Source organism: Cygnus olor, chromosome 11 (assembly GCF_009769625.2).
Source record: "Cygnus olor isolate bCygOlo1 chromosome 11, bCygOlo1.pri.v2, whole genome shotgun sequence".
Taxonomy (NCBI): domain Eukaryota; kingdom Metazoa; phylum Chordata; class Aves; order Anseriformes; family Anatidae; genus Cygnus; species Cygnus olor.
In genome coordinates this window covers 12,086,234-12,107,488 of record NC_049179.1, presented here as the reverse complement: position 1 = coordinate 12,107,488, position 21,255 = coordinate 12,086,234, and the positions used below count along the sequence as shown (strand labels likewise).

At 39.4% G+C, this 21,255-nt stretch overlaps 1 protein-coding gene and 1 long non-coding RNA gene across 2 annotated transcripts in view; both read right to left on the bottom strand.

The window, feature by feature from the left end:
- SH3GL3 (SH3 domain containing GRB2 like 3, endophilin A3) overlaps positions 1-2,867 on the bottom strand; it is a 53,422-nt gene extending 50,555 nt beyond the window's left edge. The window contains exon 1 of the mRNA XM_040569591.1: positions 2,725-2,867. Within this exon, the coding sequence (XP_040425525.1) occupies positions 2,725-2,769 (45 nt within the window). The 5' untranslated portion in view covers positions 2,770-2,867. The remainder of the gene's footprint in view (positions 1-2,724) is intronic.
- A 2,811-nt stretch (positions 2,868-5,678) lies between these two features.
- On the bottom strand, positions 5,679-11,096 carry LOC121076237. The gene is made up of 3 exons (XR_005823412.1): positions 10,968-11,096; positions 7,366-7,472; positions 5,679-6,255 (listed from the first exon to the last, which is right to left on the bottom strand). It is a non-coding gene; the product is annotated as an uncharacterized LOC121076237 (long non-coding RNA).
- Positions 11,097-21,255: the final 10,159 nt, after the last annotated feature.

Genomic DNA, 21,255 nt, shown 5'->3' with positions numbered 1-21,255 from the left:
GGCTTTAGAAGCCATAAAAAGTTAACTGCTGACCTTCTCTTACAGTAAACACTTATTTACTTAACTGCAACTTTAGATAAACCAAGTTGGCATGAATCAGACAAACATTCCAGAAGGATTAAAGGAATAAACCTCCACTGTACACATAAAGTATGTCTTGCCTTTTTCCCCTACAGTCTCTAAAGCAAGACATGCAGAAGACGAAGGCTTTAAAAAAGAAAAATAAATCCATTTCCTTTGAAAAAAGCAGCTCTGCAATAGTTAAGTGGTTGTTAGAAAGACTACATAAAATAATATATATAGATTTACTTTATATATACATAGTTACAGATCACACAGATTTATATTAGTCTATATTTCAGGTGGAACTGTGGGTTATTTCAGCTGAATTAAAGTCTGTTATTGCATGGAAATAGTATATTTTGAAAAGAGAGGGATCGTGTCACTTCTTTGATATTTATTCACATTTTTGAATGAATTTGTTAAATACAGACTGCCTTAATGCACTTGCTTTATCCTTCAGATTTTCTGTCTCTAGGTTCTGCCAGCCTTCAAATATTATTCTCATTCCTCAATCACATGTCCTGGCACAATTCTCCTTCCCTTCAGTATTCCTCAATGTCCTCTGGGAAATTTGCCAGTTTTTGTCATCTGCCCTCATTCTCCTTTGGGAACACTAAAGCAAGGAATTAATTTCATTCTTTCTCCAAGTAATGCTTGTGTCTGCTGTTAACAGTTACCCTTGGCATCTCTCATCCATTCAATATGCAAAGGTATACATCTCCTTAAGTGATCCTACAGTACTTAGAGATTTTAAAAATGCCCTGCTGAGGAATCTCTTTCATGCTCTGCATTTGTTTGTTTTAGCATTGTGCAAAAGAATTTAGCTAAAAAACGGAGTAGCAATATTTCTATTCTGTAGGTGCCCTTACTGTCCCGTTTTCTGTTACTTTCCACGATTGTTTTCTATGTACCTTTATTGGCATGAGGGTACATCTGAGTCAGAGATTATAACTTAGTTATTCAGATCTGTACAGACCAAGTGTTTGGATGTATATATATATATATGTGTGTGTGTATATATATATATGCTGTTTCTTGTGTTATTTTTTTCAGAATGAGCTCTGAAGTGTCTTGTGTTCCTCAAGTATGGAAAAAAAAAAAACAAAAAACGTTCCAGTATCTGCTTTTTCCTGCATGTGAATTTCCTACTAAACAGCATTTCCTTCCCTAAAGAAAGGCTTTTTCAACCCATTTACTTTAAATTTCATGCTCAGTCCTTCATTTGAAAATGAATGGAAACTTTACCTTTGACCTAAGAAGAAGTTATCCATCCCTGTTTCTTGCTGTAATAAATCCTGGAAGACGTACCACAGCATTTCAGGAAATACACTGTCAATTTCAGTATATTCTATTGTTCCATTTTGCCAGGGCCACTACCTTTACCAGCTTCCCAGATGTATTTATTTATTTATTTTTAAATGTTTATGCGACATCTGGGCTGGATTAAGCAAGCAGCAACACAGTTGCAACTGTTAGACTAGAAGCATTTGTTGTGGTTACCTCTTTAACTTCCTCTGTTAAATACCTCCTGCTACTTCAGTTACGAACTTGCCATACCAAAGGCTGCATCACTGACTGAGATGTTAGGTGCCAAAAGAGCCAAAATCTTTCATTAACTGTCCATGAATTTGTTTACCCAGGAAGTCCCACATTTTTGCAAAGAGATAAAGAAAGTCGACTAAAAGATCTAGGTTCGTGACATTCTTCAAGATCAGTATGTAACAGGAAAGAAATAACAGGAGTGAAAATAAATGTTAGGTATATTTATTTAGCATATCTATACCCAACCAAAGCACACATTCTGCATTTGGGCTGATGACAGCCCAAATATCTGAAGGAGAACCTGGAAAGGTGACAGCTAAGTCATCTCCAGACCTTTATTTTCCCTGCCCTCTCCCAGGGCAGCTGTCCAACTTGACGAACAGGCTACAGACACGAATTTCAGCACTGTCATTATCACCAAGGAGAGCCGAGGGAAATACAGATCTCCCGGGAGCTTCTGGCCCCCTTCACCAGGAGAATCCCACTGCCACCACGGCAATGCAGAGCTGGCACGACTGCGCTGTGTACCAGCCCGGCTGCTTAAGTGAAAGGGGTCTTACGAGAAATAAGCACAAGTACGAAAGATGCACAAGAGAAAACAGGACTGGAGAGAAAGGGGTGAGGAGAAGATGAAGGTTGACCCAAGAAAAGATAAAGTACGGCCTCTAGAAAAGAAGGGAAAACTCTAGAAACATGTGGTACCCCCTATAGGAGAAATGCACGGTCTGCCAGCTGGAAAACTACACCAGTAGTTTGTGGCAGAAAGCAGCACTGAACTCTTTGGGGAGAGCTGGAGCCTCACAGCAGCGAGGCCTCAGAGCCGAACCCGGCGGCAGCCCGAGCTGACAGGTGCCGGCACCCGGCAGGACGAGCCCGGGGCGGGCAGAGGCAGCCCCCTCCTGCAGGGGGGCAGCTCCGGAGGCTGAGAGGCATAAGGAGGGGAGGGGACCCGAAGGGGCACCCGCTGCTACCGCTGCGGAGGTGGCAGAGGCTGGGGCTGATGCTGCTGGTGCTGCCGCTGCCTCCCCGAGCCGCCGAAGGGGTCGGAGCCGCTCTGCCCGGACCGGTGCCCGCACCGGGGCTCCGCCACCTCCCCGTCCCCACAGCCGCAGCCCTTACCTGGCTGGCTTTGTGAAACTGCTTCTTCAGCCCTGCCACCGACATCCTCCCGCCGCGGCCGGCTCCGCCCGGAGCCGGGGCCCGATCCCGGAGGCGGCTGCGGGCGGGTCCCGGCGGGTCCCGTCAGGTGCGGGCGGCCCGGTCCGGCCCGGCCCGGCCCGGCCCCTCGCTGTGTCACCCCGCGCGGCTGGACGCGGCGCCCGCCTACCCGCCGTCCCCATTGGCCGCCGCGCGTCCCCATGCAAATGACTCAGCCAACGTCGCTCTCCCATTGGCCGCTCGTGGGAGCTTATGCAAATCACAGCGCTCGAAGCCGCCCCCGCCGCGGCGTTGCGAGGAGACCGCCGGGAGCGCGAGGCCTGCGGCTCGGGGGGCGCCCGCCGCTGGGGGGCGCCCGGCACGGACCCCACAATCCGACCCCAAATCCGGCCCCAACCCGAGACCCCAGCCCCGGCCTGAGCCCCAGAGGCTGGCCGCAAGCCCTCCGTCCTCTGACCTGTTCCAGCGAGGCTCCAGTTTTCTCTTTTTACCTCACATCTCTTGTGTTTCTCTGTAGCATCTCGTGTCGTAGCATCGCATCTCCTGCATCCCACATCTGCCCTCCTGTGCTTTGTGCTGGTGGGTGTGACAGCGGGTCAGAGCACGATGGCCTGGTGCTGTATGTCAGCACGAAGCCCGCTTTGTGGTTTGACTCTGTAGCTGTGCTGGTGCTGCTGGAGACTCAGGAGAGCAGGGTCCTGTGCTGCGCTGACCGCTGCCTTCCGCAGGAGCAGACGGGCTAGAGAAAGCTGTGCTGGAAGGGGTTTGGTTGTGTGCCTGGCTGCCGCAGGGTGAGCTGCCTGCCTGCTTCAGTGTCCCTGTGTCAGTGTGGTACCGGTACAGGAGAGGCAGGTGCCTCCTGCGCTGGAGGAGCTCTCACAGGCTGCCCTCAGGTTTTGGGGAAGATGTGCCGTGATGTTGGGTTATTTGGGAGTTATGGCTCAACTCAAACATGTGCGCAGACCTGGAAGCAGCTTGGAGAGAGCCTCTGCAGGCTTTCACAGGGCTCTCGCTGTTCTCACTGTCAAGCCTGCTGGTTTTATTGCTTGGCAGAGAAAGGAGTTTCCAGAGTGCATTACTGTTGCTTCTTTCTAACAGCAATGAGAACAATGGCAAAAAATACCAGAATTTCCACAGTAATTGTCAGGAACCTACCTGTACCAATTACATACCACCATGAATCAAAGCATAAAGACAGACCTATTCGTGAGCTGAGGGACTCCTACTGGCTATTACTTTACAAAAGAGACTGTACAGGAGAGGCAAAAGGCACAAAAGAGGAACTATGAGGCTAACCAGATAACATTCTCTGGAAGACAGACCGTAAGGCAAAAACAGTCCTTTCAGGTGTTTGGGCTGGGTAATGTTTGAAAGAGCTCTGCAGTCACTGTGCTATCTGATGCCACTTGGGAACAGGGAAGGAACATTTTCAGCCTCATTACAAGTTAATGAGATTACACCAAAGGCACCTGATTTCAACACCTCTTTTTTCTTCTTAATACCAACAGACAGAAAGATGCTGACTGCCCAGGCCAAATCAGGTATGGCTTGAATTAGTGAAGCATTTGCAGAGGTCACAGTTGACAGAGATAAAGTGACCTAAGTTTTGAGAGAGATTGAGATGCTGAGAAGAGAGGAATTAAGGCCTAAGAAATTGGAGTTCTGTAAAAGTTATTAAAGCAAACTCTGAGTGTACCATGGAATTGAAACAAAGCTTTAGCTAATCTTCAGCTTTAAGAAAGGGGGGACCAGAAGCAAAGAAGGCAGGAGTTTGAAACAAGTCACTACGGAGGGGAATCAATGGATTATATAGCCACTGTGTCTGTTAGCTGTAAAATTGGATTATACAGAGAACACAAGTAAGGCAATATGCCTTCAACTTCCTTTTTAATCCCACATGTAACCTAAGGGTAGGAGTGATGTTGTTTCTGCTGAGGTGATACGAGAATCTGCAAGTGGGAAATGCCCTGTGGAAATCCAGCTTCATAGCCTAATTGCCCAATGACACAGACAAGGTGAAAACCTAATTGATGAGCCAACTTGAATGGTCCAGGTGTTAATGATTTGGTAGAGACATCCTGAAAAAGACTGTGGTATTCAGTTAAGATATAAGCAAAAGTTTCAGCTTGTAGACAGTAATATAGAGTGGCTAAGCAATATCTAAGAGCTTTATAATCACAGACAGTTATGCATCATGGAAAAAGGGACTGTCATTTGCTGGACAACATTCCTTACATTTTAGGAAAAGTTGCTAATTCAGTCTGTAAAATGAAGAAAATTAGTAGTAGTATAAAAACTACAGGAAGTGGTTCAGCTAAATGCTGACGTGTTGGAAAAAGCCTTATATTAAAAAGAACTGTTATAAGCAGAAGACAGGCTAGGGCATGGTACTACAAGGAATAGTGAAAAATACTTCACAGTCTGGGAAACGGGGCCTTCATGAGAAAAGTTCTAGATAACTGGATGTTTAAACAACACTAACAATCCCACCACTCTGGAAATTTCAAATTACACGGAACACGTTGCTGGCTCCAACATGTTATTGAATCAGAGGTTCTAAAAAGGACAGTGAATTTTGTGCAAACTATGAGCTCCTAACTGTATTTAAATCAAGACTGTGATTATAGAATATACTCTGGCTACTTATGTGGTAGAATTGGGCTTGAAAATTGGTCCTGTGAAATTCAAGACAGTTATCTGGATAAATGGATAAATTCATAATTCACTTAGATTTCAGTGTGGCTATTACTATGTAAAAAATCATAGTTCAGAAATTCTCTCTGAAAATGTGGTTCTGGTAGAAGCGAACAACCTTATAGGCATTTGGTTTCCAATGAACAAATTACCATATTTTAAGAGTTGAAATTGCAGTAACGGCCATATGAAGTATTAGTTTTTCAGCAGAATGAAAACTGGTAATATTAAAAAAAAATAAAAGAATCCTGAGACAATTTAGCAGTTGAAATTACCTGTAATCTGAAGCCAATCACATCCATGTTTGCTTGAATGCCTCTTAAAAATTAAAATGAGAAATCTGATAGTGAAATTTGATCTGGGTCTTCAGTAGTTATTGCCACCAAAGAGAACATCAAAATGGGCAGGAATGATGAGTTTATGATGTTCTATTGGATTTGATTCTGGGCCACACTGGCTACCTGTGTAAAGCACTTATTCCTTAAAACTTAGGTATTCAAAGCAAGCTATTGTGCATTGCTTTACTTTGCAATATTTTTTTTTTTGCATTAGGAGACTCTGGATGTGCTCACCTGAATAATGGGGGAAATGGTCAGTTGAGTAACCAAGTTATTGCTTACCAAAACCAAACAGAAAACCTATGAGAAACACACAAAGGCAGCTTCAGCTGTAGCTGAATTAGAGAGTAGCAACCCCATGTTTTGGTTTCGTAATAGAAAAACATACAGGAACTATGCATTTATTCTCCTCAGGTTGAAGAAGTCTGAATTCTCACACTTCATCTTCAGAATACTGGCACTGGGGAAGGAGAGCAAAATCAAATAAATAAATAAATAAATATGGTTTGTGTTGCAAAGATGGATTTCCCTAAGACTAAGTGTCCCTATATAACAGTAGCAAGTGGGTCATTAGTAGAGATCATGCTTGGGCAAGTCTGACTTTCATGAAATGGTACATAAAATCTTTCGTTTGAAATACCTAAAGAAAATGGGATTGCAAGCACTTGGACCAAGTAGAGCATGATATTTAAAAGAAAAAAAAATCTGCTAGAGGGGACTTGCAGAAAGCTTTAAAAATAAAACTGGCTTGGGTATAAGGTTGTGTCCTCTCCTTAAACTCTGGGAGGTTCATCTGGTTCCCCAGTTATAGAAAGAGGGGAATCCTAAACTGAACAGGCACTCCTGCAGAGCATCGACCCAATTAAGTGAAGTAATACATAACATAGTGTCCCAGAGTGAAATCCAAAGGACTACAGTATTTGATGAAATTGGTTCCAATTACCTCTTCAGTGGGTTGTCTTGCAACAGAAAACCTGGGAGCTGACACCAGGAAAATTACGCCAACCACAAACTACCCCAATAACAAAATCAGAATTCTTCTGCTAAAAATGCCAAAGACAGTAAGGACATCTCACAAGCCTGTTTTAGCACCCTTTCTATATGCTTAAATGAAAATATATATACATTTAAAATAAAACAAAAATGTAGGTGATGTGAAAATATGTTCATATACAGGAGCAGACTAACACTACGGTTTTGCTTCTAGACCATAAACAAGCAATTCTGCACACCATAGCACTTGCTATGCAGATACACGAGCTCAGTTTTTTCTGACATGGCTTTGCATTTCAGTATACGTTTCATAAGAAAGACAAGAGAACTGACAGTATTCTCTACACAGCCAGTTCTGGCCAGAATTTAGAAAGCTCCCCATTCCACATGGACACTGCTGGCAGTTAGAGCAGCAGTATGTGACCCTGGGGCCGGTAGACACTCTGGCTAACCTACTTCATTTGTTTAGGATGCTTATGTTTGCTCTCCAGATCTTCTAACTAAATGTAGCTAGTGAATTATTTTTGGCATTTGTGTTTGTTCTTCTCAAGCAGACTTCCCATATGTGTTGCTTTACCGTTATCCAGATCTTCTTGTCTCCTTCCTGTGTTTGTATTCCACATGCTTCTCCATGATTCTGTGGATACTTTCTGTCTTCAGTTTCTTAAATCCCTTACTCTTGTTCTGCAAGTGTCAACAAGAAGACAAAAGCTTGTTAGGTCTTATGGCATTAAATAATAAATATGGTTCTACCCACATGTTTCTTTTTAAATGGCATATAAATATAGATGAATATCATATAGATGAACTTAAAATCTAGAGGTAGATATTTTTAAAGTTACATATGTGTATACTATAAATAGGTACTCTAATTTTGAAAAGAACACAACAATCTACTCTTCTGTGTATGCTGCTCTGTTACATTGCAGCCTGTAAAAATGTTTGTGATCCCAATCTTGCAAATTATACTACATGGACGGACCTAGTACGTAGCCTGAACAGGTCCTGCTTGCAGATCTTGTAACTTTTAGGTGCCTATGTTGCTTCCGATAGCAGTAAAAAAAAAAATTAATTGTTACTATTAACGTATATGTATAGGCACTCAGCACTCACAGACAACTCTAGACTGTTTAACAGAAATGTGTTATCTGTGTAATTTAGAATAAAGATATGAATGTACTAACTGACTCCACATTGGAGACTGGAAAAATGGAAATCCTAGTTAGTATCAGTGCTAATCTTGGATAGCCAGGGCATTTTCATTTCCTCCATGCTTGAGATCTCTAACTTGATAAACCATTAAAAAAAATAAAAAATGGAAAAATGTTTTCCTTTGGGTAGGTCTGTTTGTCCAAAACTGAAATATTTTAGTTTTCTGACAAGTTGAAAACAGAAAATCAAAATAAAAATAGATAAATAAATAAATAAAACACTTCATTTTGATGTCAAATTTCGTCATTTTCAGAGAGCAGTATTACTTCACATAAACATCTGGATTGCATGCTTGAGCCTGCCTTTTGGGCTGTAATCCCCACAGGGACGACATCTCCCTTAACACATCTGTGGCCATCTGAGTGCCAAGGTGCCCCCTGCATGCGGTTGGTGAAGGGAGCAGCGCATCGCACTGTGGGAGGGGCGGTCTCAGCAGGAGCCCTGTGGCAACCTAACAAGCTCATGAGAAAAACTGGGGTTGTGAAATGGACTGACAACTTTTTACATTATGGAAAAGAAAAAAAGAAAAAAAAAAAAAGTTTTTTTTTTTCTTGGATACTACCAAAAAGAAATACATCGTAATTTCTGAGCTGAAATTCTTAAACCTCTATTTTGGGGAGCAGAGGGAAATACCAACCAACCCCTTTTAAGAACTTGCTTTGTTTAAAGCATAACCAGTTGTTGGTGTATCAGAAATAACCACATAAGACATACCACTTTTTGCTGGCCTTTCTGAAATAGCTGTGTGCTATGAAAGAGTGAGGGGAAAAAAAAAAAAAAAAAAAAAAAAAAAGAAAAGAAACTTAAAATGGATCAATGTGGTAACATGCAGAAATGTTGCTCTAACTTTGAAAAATTGCACCTGAGTTCTGTGCTGCTATTTCACAGGTGATAAAATATAACTACCTATTTTCTGCACAGAGCTGCCTGTGTTCATCAGAGAATAATGACATTCTCATTGTTGACAATGCCCCAGCCAGGGAGAAATTTGAAATTGCAATGTCACTAGAAGAATAATGCTAGCTTCTGGAAGGTGTAGAGGATACTCATCTTCATGTTAAAAGTATTGTATCACATATGCTGAGGACTGTTTTGAAGCAGAATGTTATAGTGCTGTGGTGTAAACTGGAACACATTTACTCTTTGAAATCTAATTTAGAATTCAGTGTAACTGCTCTTCAGTTGCAAAACAAAACTTTAAATATCATCTTAAAAAATCCTGGTCTTAATAATGAAGAAAACAAACCTTTTCAGTGGAAAAAGCATGCACAGAACAACAACACATGCTACCTTGCTTAGAGAATGCAATACACAAGCTTCTTTGATAATGATTTATTCAGCTTTACCAGGTAAAAACATATAATCAGTAAAAAAAAAATGAGTAAAATAAAAATCTAAATAATGCATATTTGTACTGTACATTTTAAAAAGGGATAAAATAGTAAAAAAATGAAAAATAAAATCCAGTCATTTCCCTTCTCCATGTATAAATCTATGCTCAATTCTATTTTAACTTCATATTACAGGACAGAAAGTTGTATCAACTCTTGTTACACTGCATCCTTACAAAATACTCATTGTGGACATTTCAAATAATTTGATTGATGTTTAAAAGCAATCTGAATATCAGTAAATATCTTGTAGCGAGCTCGTGAATATTCAGACATACCTAGTTTTAACAAAACTTTTACAGCATGGATGTTGTTTTGCTTTCAGTGTAATTTAATAGGTCTTTGGGATCTGCCATGTTTGAACATCTGGGAATCATCACATGTTGTCTGTTGATCAATGAGGCAACAGGAAAGGCATGATGTGTCACAGATGTTAAATATGGCAATACTCCATAGACCGACTGGATCACAAATGGGAATGATCAGACTTTGAAAAATCTGATTAAGATTCATTGACTGGATAAAATTCAATTTTTTTCTCAAATTTCCTAACTGTTCAGATAACGATGGGTAATATAGTGGTCAAAGACTTGTTGGAAACTGGCTTATTTGGAGGAACAAAATGACATAGCTGAAGATGAGGACTTTTACTATCAAATACTTTACAGGAAGATGAATACAACTTGCCAGGTCCCTGCTGTCTCATCATGAAGATTAATGTCTACTACTGGATAATTCTACCACTCCTTGTAAAACAAAGGATATATAAATCAAATTTATTGTGTTAATTTAAGCATCATAGTTAATTGAGAAACTGCCACTATACTAAGAAACCTATTTCTCCCCCCCTCACATACAAATAGCAGACACTAATTCCTTTAACTGTTAACCATGAATGCCACCTTCTGGTCTTGCACAGAAGTGCCCTTTGACAGGAAGAGAAAAAAAAAAAAAAAAAAAAAAAAAAAACTTTCACCCAGTAGTGAGCAGATAACCGTTTGAGTTAAATAGATGTAAAAATTTGTGAAATATGGACATGACTCCTGACAGACTTCCTTGCTTGCTCGTTGAAATTTAAAGGAACTCAGATATTCACTTTTGTAAAGAAATTACGTAGTTTAAAAAATAAACACACTTGACATTGAGTTTCTGTAGAAACAACCTGGAAACCGTCGTATTTCAAGGTAGCAGCTGAATCAATACCACGAATGAAATCCTGACCTCACTGAAGCTGACAGAACTTTTGCCACTGACTTCAGTGGGGCCCAAAGTTTCAGCCTGCACTTCATGAAAGTTGCTCTTGTGTACTGAGCTTTGAATTTTCAAAGGGTTTTAACAAAGCTAGGCACGTATATTCTCCTGCAAATTCAGTGGAAATAGGTTTTTAAAGAGGAAACTAAGAAGGTCTGCTCCCACAAACAATGAGCTGTACTTGAACATGGTAAAAGTTTTCAGAGACCTCTCGTTCCCTGTGATCAGACAAGACTAGCTATTGCTTTTATTGCTTGAACTTCTCCAGCAATAGACTTACAGTTGTTTAGTGTTGCTAGTACAGGTAAAAGCATGTTATACGTACCAGAACATGTTCCTTGAAGCAATCATATTATCATGGTGTAATGGACTCCCAAATCAAAGCAAACTGCTACTCCGGCTGCTAGGATGATATACAGGCAGCAGGGGAAACAAGCCAGGGAATTTCTCTCACCTGGGGAAGCAAATAAGAAGCATTTCTCCAATGCATGAAGATGAATATTTGGGCAGACAGTAGCTGAAATCCCCTGCAGTAACAGATTGTTTTACATCTACTGCCTTTAACTCATACCATTTTTTTTAACCTAGCTATTCTAGCTCTGCAAGCTCTTACAGACTCAAATTTTCAAGTCATAGTTAAAAATAATTTCAGTGGTCCCAATCCTGCACTTAGATACATCTGCGGGTAATCAGTCATCTCTTCTTAGGTTCCTTTTTGGTTCTGCTTAATGATTTCTTTACTGTGTCAAGCATAACATGGCAGAAATTGTATGCAAACTGACAAATCATTTAACTTTAATGTAGACACTAGACCACTTTTAATTTGCCTAATATGTGATTCTAATATTTTTTAATGTCAGATATGAACTAATTTCAAGGATTCAGTAACACACATTGGAAGAGATTAAAAAATAGCATCAGCTATTGTATGTTAGTAACTGATGCGCTCACAGAAATAATTTGGCTGACGTTTGCTAAAATATTTCCTTACAATTAAAAATTTCTAACTCAATATGGGGGGAAACACAAGAGAAAAATGATGGATTTTATTTTTGTTTCCTTTTTAAAGTTATGTTAAATGTAGTGGGTTTCTATATGCTGCAGATGTGTGTTTCTGTAATAAAATTAGCATGAAGCTTTAATGTACATATATATTTACAGTCTTCTTGGGAGGAAGAAAATAAAAGATGTGGATTAAATCCAGCTTAAACTATAGCTCTGCTTGTTCTACAGCACCATACTTGCACATTCTTCCTGATAGGTCAGCTTGCAAATATGACCCAGGTGTGACCCATTCCACCCTATATGTGGAAAATAGGTACCCACTTACTCAATTCTGTTATACAAATGTCCACAGAGTTTGTTATTTTTCTCAGCTACTATCTGAGAAATCTGTTAGAAGCCATTTATAATTTTGACATGTATACTAAATTTTGACATATATACTGGGTAATGGGAAGCACATTTGTGAATTTCACTTTTTTTTTTTTCTCCTTCAACTTTGACCCAAAACATTACAGGGCTTCTAAGATTCTTAAAGTATTATACCTTTCCTTTAACCAGAGTGATTACGATCAGGGTGCAATAGCGTGTGCTGGGGGAGTTTGTTGGTTTTTTAAAGTGGGGAGGGGTTGAGGAGAGAAGTGGTCAAGGCAAAGAGAGAAAAATGAGGTAGAAACTGTTCCAACACCCATCCAGTGTTAGTGATACTATCTCCAATCTGTAGATGGCAGTGATCTTCCACTACCTGCTTCAGGAGAAAAGGAGATGGTGGGGAAATCCTTAAATTAAAACCACTATGCAAAACAGATGTGGGGAAAATTTGTTGTGAGGTTAACTTAATGCCGTATACCAATCTTTTTTTACACTAAAACCTGCTTCAAGAATATAAGATAATATACCACTTATTTCCTTCACCTAAGAAGACAATACTTCAGACCATTTAGAAGCTATAAATTTTTGTCTCGTTCTGATGACAAATTCCAGAGTACCATCTTTTGGAAGTTATCTGTGATCAAATCCCAGCGCTGGCATTCTGGATTCTTGTACATACCTTTGATATATTTCATTATTTTAAACATGTTTATTCAAATAATAACTGGATTTTTCCTCCCAAACCCCTCTAGGTACTTAGCTACCTCCCTCATCAGTTGTTCAGCAGGTCTGCATCACCTGATTAATTTTTAGCTGCTTTTCTCCTGACACTTGCATTAGTTTTCACTTTCATTCAAATAAAACGCCGTAAACAGAGTGTGTAAGGCTGTCAGAGCATACTTCAACAAATGGTGTGATGTGAAGCCTGCTGAAATCAAAGAAAATACATCTATTAATTTCAGCGGACTTGTAATCTTGCCTCCCAAAATCTACCTTGCTTGGTGACTGGCAGAGAGAATTTTCAAAGTATAACATGAAATCTCATCTTCCCCTTTTGTGAAGATTTTCAGTTGTGATTTGTTGTTTTTTTTTGTTTGTTTCCTTGTTTTTTCTTAATGAAAGGACTCTGCCTATAGGATTTTAAAATGTGATACCTTTTCAGGAAGATCAGACTACAAAAACTACACAATTTTTGAAATTCTGTTTTAAGTGTCACGTAGGCTTTTAGCATCAGGTTTCAAGAGATAACTTTACATACAAATGCAGATGAGGTGTCCAGTAGGATTTCAAACATCATCTTTTAAATATCCTTTTTTTTTTTTTTTCTTCTAAAGATCTTAACTGTGGGTGAGATTTGGGGTTTTCTGGGGAGAAAGATGCCCACAATGCATGTCTTTGCAAAGTGAGACGCCCCTAAGCCAGCTCATTCATTTCTTAACTTACATTGTTTCCAGTAGGAAGTGTATAACTGAAAAGAGCAAAAAGAGAAAACTATTCATCTGCTTCTAAGGCAGCCCCGGTACCTTTAAATGACATGAGCATGAGGTACCTTAGAGGGACTCCAAGTTGAGACATTCCTCATCAAATCACAAGCAATTATTTGTGCCAGGTTCTCTGTTTAATATTATTCCATTTGGTTACCTGCTGCTGAAAAGATGTTTTCAAGATCAGAACAGCTAATTTGCAGTCACTTCTGTTTGTCTGCAGTCGAGTGGAGTCTTGTTATGGGTACCACCAGTGGCAATTTTGACAATTCTGGTGCAGAAGCCAAGTATAAATTAATGTGCATCACTGAAATCCTTTTTAGAAAGCTTAGTTGAGAGTTATCTCCTTTTGCACAAGAATGCATCACACCCAGTATGTTCCAAAACAAAAAGGACATGTAATCCTCATCCCATAGCAGGGTTTCCACCCATTCTAGTAGGAAGATAAAACTGGCTACCAGGCCTCACTGTCTTAAGAGCTTTCCCTACATGCAACCTACATTTTCTCCTCTAAATTTTGTCACCATTTTTTGTGATGCTAAAAAGATTTTCATCTTCCTTATGGACCATGCTTTTCAGTTCTTTGAAAAACAGCAGCAGTTTCTCTATCTAATCTATCCACGTTGCTTAACCTGCAGTTCTAAAAAGGGATTTAGTTTTTTAATGAGTGAATATTTAATCTTTTATATTGCTTTGTTAGAAAATAATCCATTAATCTGTTCCAAGTGTATGGTACACAGTTTCATCATATGCACTCTCATCCCCCCCAAAAAAGGATGGGAAAAGGCAGCTAAGTAAGGATACATAGCTTTTTTTCTGTATGTATATATCCAGGTATGCTCCTTTCTTTTATGCTACCGACAGAGAAAAGAGGGCACAGTACAGAAAATTAAATTTTCAAACCTGCTTAAATTGCCCCCCATGAAATAGACTATTGTGATATATTAAATAAAATGTAGCTTTAGTATATCTACCCATGCTCTGGATACATACAATGAGGTCCCTTCTTTGGGAGAATTTTGAAAAAAAAAAAAAACCAACAACAAAAAACTTCAGTTTAGTAAGCAGTTGGCTTGGTTTTGTTTAGATACACCTACAAATATGTTTGCAATATGAACTCAGGGTGTGCTAGGACTCTCCATAACTGTCCCATAGCTTCCAGTCATGCTGCCTGTCTATCTTTCCTCCCTTCTGCTTCTTCCCATTCCCATTCTGCTCCATCTCTTCATCTTCCTAATTCATTCCACATGCCCTTGAATATGTACCATGTAAGCTGCTGTTTTGCATTCAACATTTGTTTATCCTGGGACTTATCACAGTATCTGAGAATCTCATAACTTTCACAGATTTTTATCCTCTTGAAGCCTTTGTGAAACAAGGAAGTATATGTCAATTTACAGATGGGGAGTGGTCACACTGCAGATTAAGTGGGGTGCTCAGAGCCCTGTTTAGTCGTGGGAGCTGTATTCAAGTATTTCTTGGCTCCTGATCTCCTGTATAGATTGAACATTCCTGTCAAACTACATCTCCGGCTATGCACCACAGTCTCCTCCACCAGTGAGGACAGGCCATCACTCCAGCCTTTTTGGCTTCACAGACTTCTGGGAGATACAGGCTGTCTGGGGAGGCTCTTCTTACAGCACAACTGGGACATGACAGACACGAATTCAGAAATTTCAGAAACCCCCACCGTGACTTTTCAAAATCCAAATTTATGGATGGGTAGAAAAGAGAATGTGTGTGGGAAGGGGTTCAAGTATCTGACCTACATTTCCATTCCCCCACAATAAATCCAAGCATCCTAAAAAAAAATAAAATAAAAATAAAATAAAAAAATCTTGTAAAGCAGATACTTTACTCAAAAACAGTCAAGGATCTAAAAATGCTGACTTCTGAAGAAAATGCTGTAATGGCCCTAGTTGTATCATAGTGTGGAAGAAAGTGTGCATAACAACTAAGGATTGCATTATGGCTAACCCTTCCTCCTCATTTGAGAGTATATGCTGTGGGGACAGCATACTTTCCTGCCATAAAATTCACCTATCTGTACATCAGCAGAGTTAGAACAGTCTTTTAATATTTGTTTTAAATTGAGTTCTGGGGAGTTGTCAAAACGTAGGAATGTGAATCTTTGTTTTACGATTCAAAAGTAGCTTCCAAAGCAGTTGATGGAAGACTCACGTAAGGACTGAGGCTGGTAACATGAAATTTGGGTGCCAGGTTACTAAGTATTCTGATTTAGCCATGATGTGAAACTCCGCAGCGAGCTCTACAAACAGCTCTGCTGATACTGAGCTGGTAACCTCTGAGGCTCTCATGTGACTGTGCTGCCAATGCCCTGTCTGGTCCACTAGGGTGCCACTTCCCTTTGATTTATCTTTGAGTCTGAGGATTTTTTTTTTCAGTGTAGTAAAAAAATCCTATTTCAAATTCATTATTAGAGCTATCTATGCAGTCTGGCCCCAGCGGATAATTCCTACTAACTACATATGTATTTTCCATGGACTTATGCACTGACTGTAAAACAATCCTCCTGCAGATAGATGTCTGGTTTTCCCTATAAATTAAGGGAAATGGAAAAGGAAAGAGAAAGTGGAATATATAATAGTTCTCTTACTTAAGAAAAGCTGTGCAGCTGAGTGTGATCTGTTGTACGAGAAAATATGCATCCAATCAATTGTACTTTCTACCTTAAAAAAAGTTTGGTTTATAGCAAATATTATCATACAAACTTTGTGATAAAATAAACATTCCAACTATTCCACACTTTAATGCAGACCAAATCCAGTCCTCACACACACAAGCACACACACAAAAAGCAACTGAATGAAGTGTTTGTATTTATATAAAACTGCTCTGGTAGTAAGCCAGTATCTCCTTTTCTCAGGACCCAAACTGCTTAGCCAAAGGAAAATGTTTCAAAACTGACGCACAGAAAGAGTCTGCACTCTGCTGCAAGCATAACTTCCACTGAACTGTATAAAAATAAGGCAAGATACAATTTCTACACTAAACAGAAAAGGTTATGTTACAGTCCTGAAGCTGCCTCAGTTGGTATTGCATAAGAAAGCCTGATTTGGTAGATCAGTTCAGTGCTATTGTCCATTCAGTATTAACAACACTGCAGTCTAACACAAAGCTTCTAGTTGTGCTGTAGAACAGCGAAGATACATCACTACAGGCCACAACAATCTTAAATCTCACCAGAAATCTGATCAGAGGACTTTATCCATCTGTTGAAGCTTTGCAGAAATTAGCTCGTCTCTATGCCTAACTACCTAAAATCACTCCCATAACTACAAATGTAACTCAGTTTCTACACGCCATTTTACACAAGAGAGACAATTAGAGAAATATTGGCATTTTCTCCACCCCCAGAGCATTTACAGCTGCTCGCTGGACCAGGCCAGATACCAGGCCAGGAACATAGTCCTGCTAGGTTCAAGAAGAGTGTTTGATGCTAAGAACGAACAGATAAACAGCATCAGCTGATCAGACTCTGAATATAACAAAAAGGGCATTGCTCTTCATGAGATTGTCCTCAAAAACTTCCAAAAAGATTTGCCTTTGGCTCAGAGAAATTTTGGGAGGCTGCAGTGCAGTTGATGTTTTTTGTAAGGCTGAGTCTGCCACTCAGGGCTAGGCTTGAGATAATGACAGTTACTTATATTATTGAATTTTCCTTATATATTTACTCTCTGAGGGATCCTTTTTCTCAACATCATTGGTATTCTACTTTTTGCTTCATATTTTCAGATACATAAATACAGAGAAGCATTTTACAAGAGTTTCAAAGCTTCCTCAAAGTGACTAACCTTTGTAACTCTTGGAGCGCATGCAATTACTCGAAAAGTTCTCCTCTCTCTATGTTTTCTCTAAACATTGGAGAAAATATATATGTTAAACAGAACCCTATCCAGGTATGTGTGTAAACTTGAGAGAAGTCTTGAGAGAAGAATGCAAAAGGGTTATTTATAAGAGGATAAAAAATGAAGCATTATTTATACAGTGCCAAATATATCGTTGGTTCTTATCTGTTCTTACAAGCAGTACTTTGTTCATATATGGAAGAAGCAATCTGAAACCGTGGCAGCTGAGTTACAGTAATTTTGATATAGTGGCAAGGAAAAGATGCCAACAAAGTACCTTTTATGTGCATGTTAAACCTAGCTTTGGTTGACAGTATGCCCACAGCAAAACATACATAATACCTATAGGAATGATAAACAGAGTCTTCCCCAAAGATGATTTTATTCAGTTCTATTATATGTTCATTACTAACTTACTGTGTAACTTAATCTATCAATTCCTTATCTATAAAACAGATGCAGCAGGTCCGGGAGTCTTGTGCAGATGCATGTTAATGTCCTTTGAGCAGGAGCTATCTTGCTAAGTGCATTGCACCACACCTACTACCATCAAGCCCCTATCAAGACTGGGGCCTCTAGGTGCAACTGTAATAACTAACATGATATGAAACATTAATTTTCTCATGGTAGCTGTAGCCTTTTAGACTTCAAACAAGGAGCTGAAAAATGCTATTGTAAGAAAAGAAGGAAAGACTTTCTGATATGCATTAAAATATCTTACTAATAATTTCCAAACCTCTAGACACATTTGCTATGATCACATCTCTTTTAAGTCTTGTAAGCTAACACTGTCTTATTAACTTTTAATATATGAAAAATATGCACTATACGAACGTAATGTTACTAATGAGGTAAAGATCTTTTCCCTCACTGTTATTTCCTGTCCATCTCCGTAGTAAGTAACCATGTATCTTTGTATATGGACATGTACAAGCTAAGTGGAATAGCTACTTACCCATCTTCAGTCCCTGTGGACCTTGATTAGCTAGTAAAAAGCCAGAGCCCACGTCAAACCAATGCTCTACATAAGAAATCCAAGGAAGTGCATTAAGATTCTGCCCCTGTAGTGCCAGCCGGTGAGATTTTCACACATGGGGAATACAGACTAGGATCTTCTAAAACTACGGTCTTCCAAATCACAGTTTTGTCCTATCACCTAGTAGTCTGCAATAAGAAGACCAGAAAGAAATCTGCAATAAAACCAAAGAGAAATGCTCCCTATTCCAGAAAATATGTCAAACTGTTAATTTAATGGCCATATTCCAGTTGTTATAAAAGTGGAGGAAATGTATTTACTTGTTAAACATCGCACACAAAAATTTAAACCTTTTCTTCATAGAGGATTGCATACAGCTTTCAGATACTTTTCTGCAAGCCACATACATAATGTTTTCTAATATAAAATGCAACCCTTCTGCAGTCTAATCAAAAGTTAGACTGTCAGGCCCCAAATGATATGAAAAAAAAAAAGGTCACATTAAGTTTCTAAGGGTTATTATTAAAAACATGCGAAACGTTCCCTCCAGTATCTTTGGAAATTAATTACAGTGTCTGTACACTCAAAGTATTCCTCACAGACAAGGAACAAAGAAAGCTGATGTTAGAGGCCATACAAAAAGCACCCTTTTGTTCCCCTCCCTGCCCAACCTCTTGTTGTCCTTTGCCCTCCCTGGCCAAAGACTAAGGACAATGAGCAGAAGAAATACCATGAACATCCAAGAGATGCTGGAAAGCCCTGTTAAACAATGGGCAGCAGTGTCAGCCGTGTCATAGTCAGCAACAAGAAGAGCTCACTGCAGGCTGGGCCCAGGGTAAGGGCTGGGAGGGAAGTCTGCCAGGTGGGAGGCAGCGAAGAGCAAAGAATGCCCTGCCTCTGCTCCAGCCTGGTGTATGCAGGAGCTAGAGATACTCCAAGTGCAATTACAGGTTCCACATCAGTCACTCAAATGGTCTCAAGTCAGTTTTGAAGGTCATCCCACTGCAGGGAGCTCTGCTGTTGTTCTCATGGGGTTGGAAAGGGCTTTGTGTAAGGTTCCCAGTGAAGCAGCATACTTATCAGTCATTACCTGTTACTTATTTGATTGTAGATGCAGGCTCTACAGCTGGTACATAATTATTATTACTATTTTTATTTTTGAGATGGAAAAATGGTTTATGAAGTAGACATGGCTTAGAGAGGCCTGAAAGACAAGTCATCATTTGCAATAACTTATGTCTCAGCTAAATAGTTAATTTTTTATAAAGACTCCTATTAATCATGATTAAAGGGTCTGAGATCACTGGTGAGCAAGTGAACCTTCACTTGTAGCTCAACCAGTCCACAAGGGGTGCAGAGATGCCTGTAGGCCAGGAAAAGGATTGCTACCCAGCTAGCCTGCAACAGAGATAGGTTGACTACAAGCATTAGAAGAAAAAGAGAAGGATTACAGAAGATATAAGATATGCCTGTAATTAAGCTAAGAAGGCCTCACAAGAAGTGAACTCTATATATGTTAGGAAAATAATTCCTTTCACTGTAATCCCATTTTTCTTTCAAAATCATTGTTACTTTGGATAACCATGGATTTGTGTTTAGCAAAATTTTAGCCAGGATAACTGCTTTAGGAGAAATGATATATGTTCTCACAGAGGCAAAAACTCAAAGGAGAGACACACTGAATGTAGCTCAGGGATGTAGACAGCTGTTTCTCCTAAAGTTGGCTTCTTTCCCTACAGTCCGATGGCAAAAGAACATAAGAGAGCACTGGAGCTGGTCTCATTTTCAGAATAGAAATCCTACAAAAAAAGCTTTATGCTATTAAGATAATGTAAGTCTGAAGACAAAAGTGACCATTCTATTTACTTCCAAAAATTTTCTTTTAATACCATTTCTACAAGATCTCATTCATCATAAAGCAATCTGTTCTCCTTTTAAATACGGATATTCTCACCTTTTCTTTTTCTGAACTCAATAAAAACTGTCTTAAGCCACTGGTTAAAATTTAAACAACAACAACAAAAACAGCAAAGCATGCAGAGCCCTGAACTAAAGCCAACTCATGTGAATTTCAGGTCAACCAATAGCTAATAGCAACTCCACAGGGATTAGAAGCACTGTCTGTTACTAAACTGAGCAACCATAAATGTAAACTCACTCATCCATTGAAGTCATGTTGAACATTTACTGAAGCATGACTTAAATCAATACACAGAATTCCAGATAAACTGGTGAAAATTTGTTCAGCAAATGAATAGAAAACAGTATGGTTTAAAGAAGGCTATTCAAATCCCCCGACACCGCCTACTGTTTCAACTTTTCTTGAAAAGTTGATTCAATACAAACGGCTTTGTGGTACCTCCATGAGCTTCACTTCTGACATCCAGTGAGATGGAGGCTAACTGCAGCTTTCCTGGATGTCTAAAAATGCATCTCCTTCGGATGGCGCATTGGGCATTCTGTCCTGTCTGTGCAGTCCTGTCTGTGCTGAAAATTAGTTTCCATAAATTTAATAACACTCGGTAAGTGGCAAGAATATGAGGTGATCCCTATCAATGTAATGTTAAAGCATCCTTGCTCTATTTGACTGATACATAGCTTCCTAAAATTAGCCTGTTGGAACTATCTAGAGTGATAAGGGAATTATTTATAAGGCCTAGTATACCTGCTTATAATTTATTTATAATAATTATAATAATTTATTTTATAAATCAATTAGCTTCCACTGATTTCCTTCCAACTCATAAAGTTAAATATCTTCTGCCTATTTATATACACTGCCTATTTAAGCTGGGTAAATATCCTTTCAATCTACTTCTTACGCTATGTGATTATGACCTGAGATTTTGTTTTTAAATACAATTTTTATTCTAAAATTCCTTTGAAAAGTTTAGTAAAAGGAAGATGACA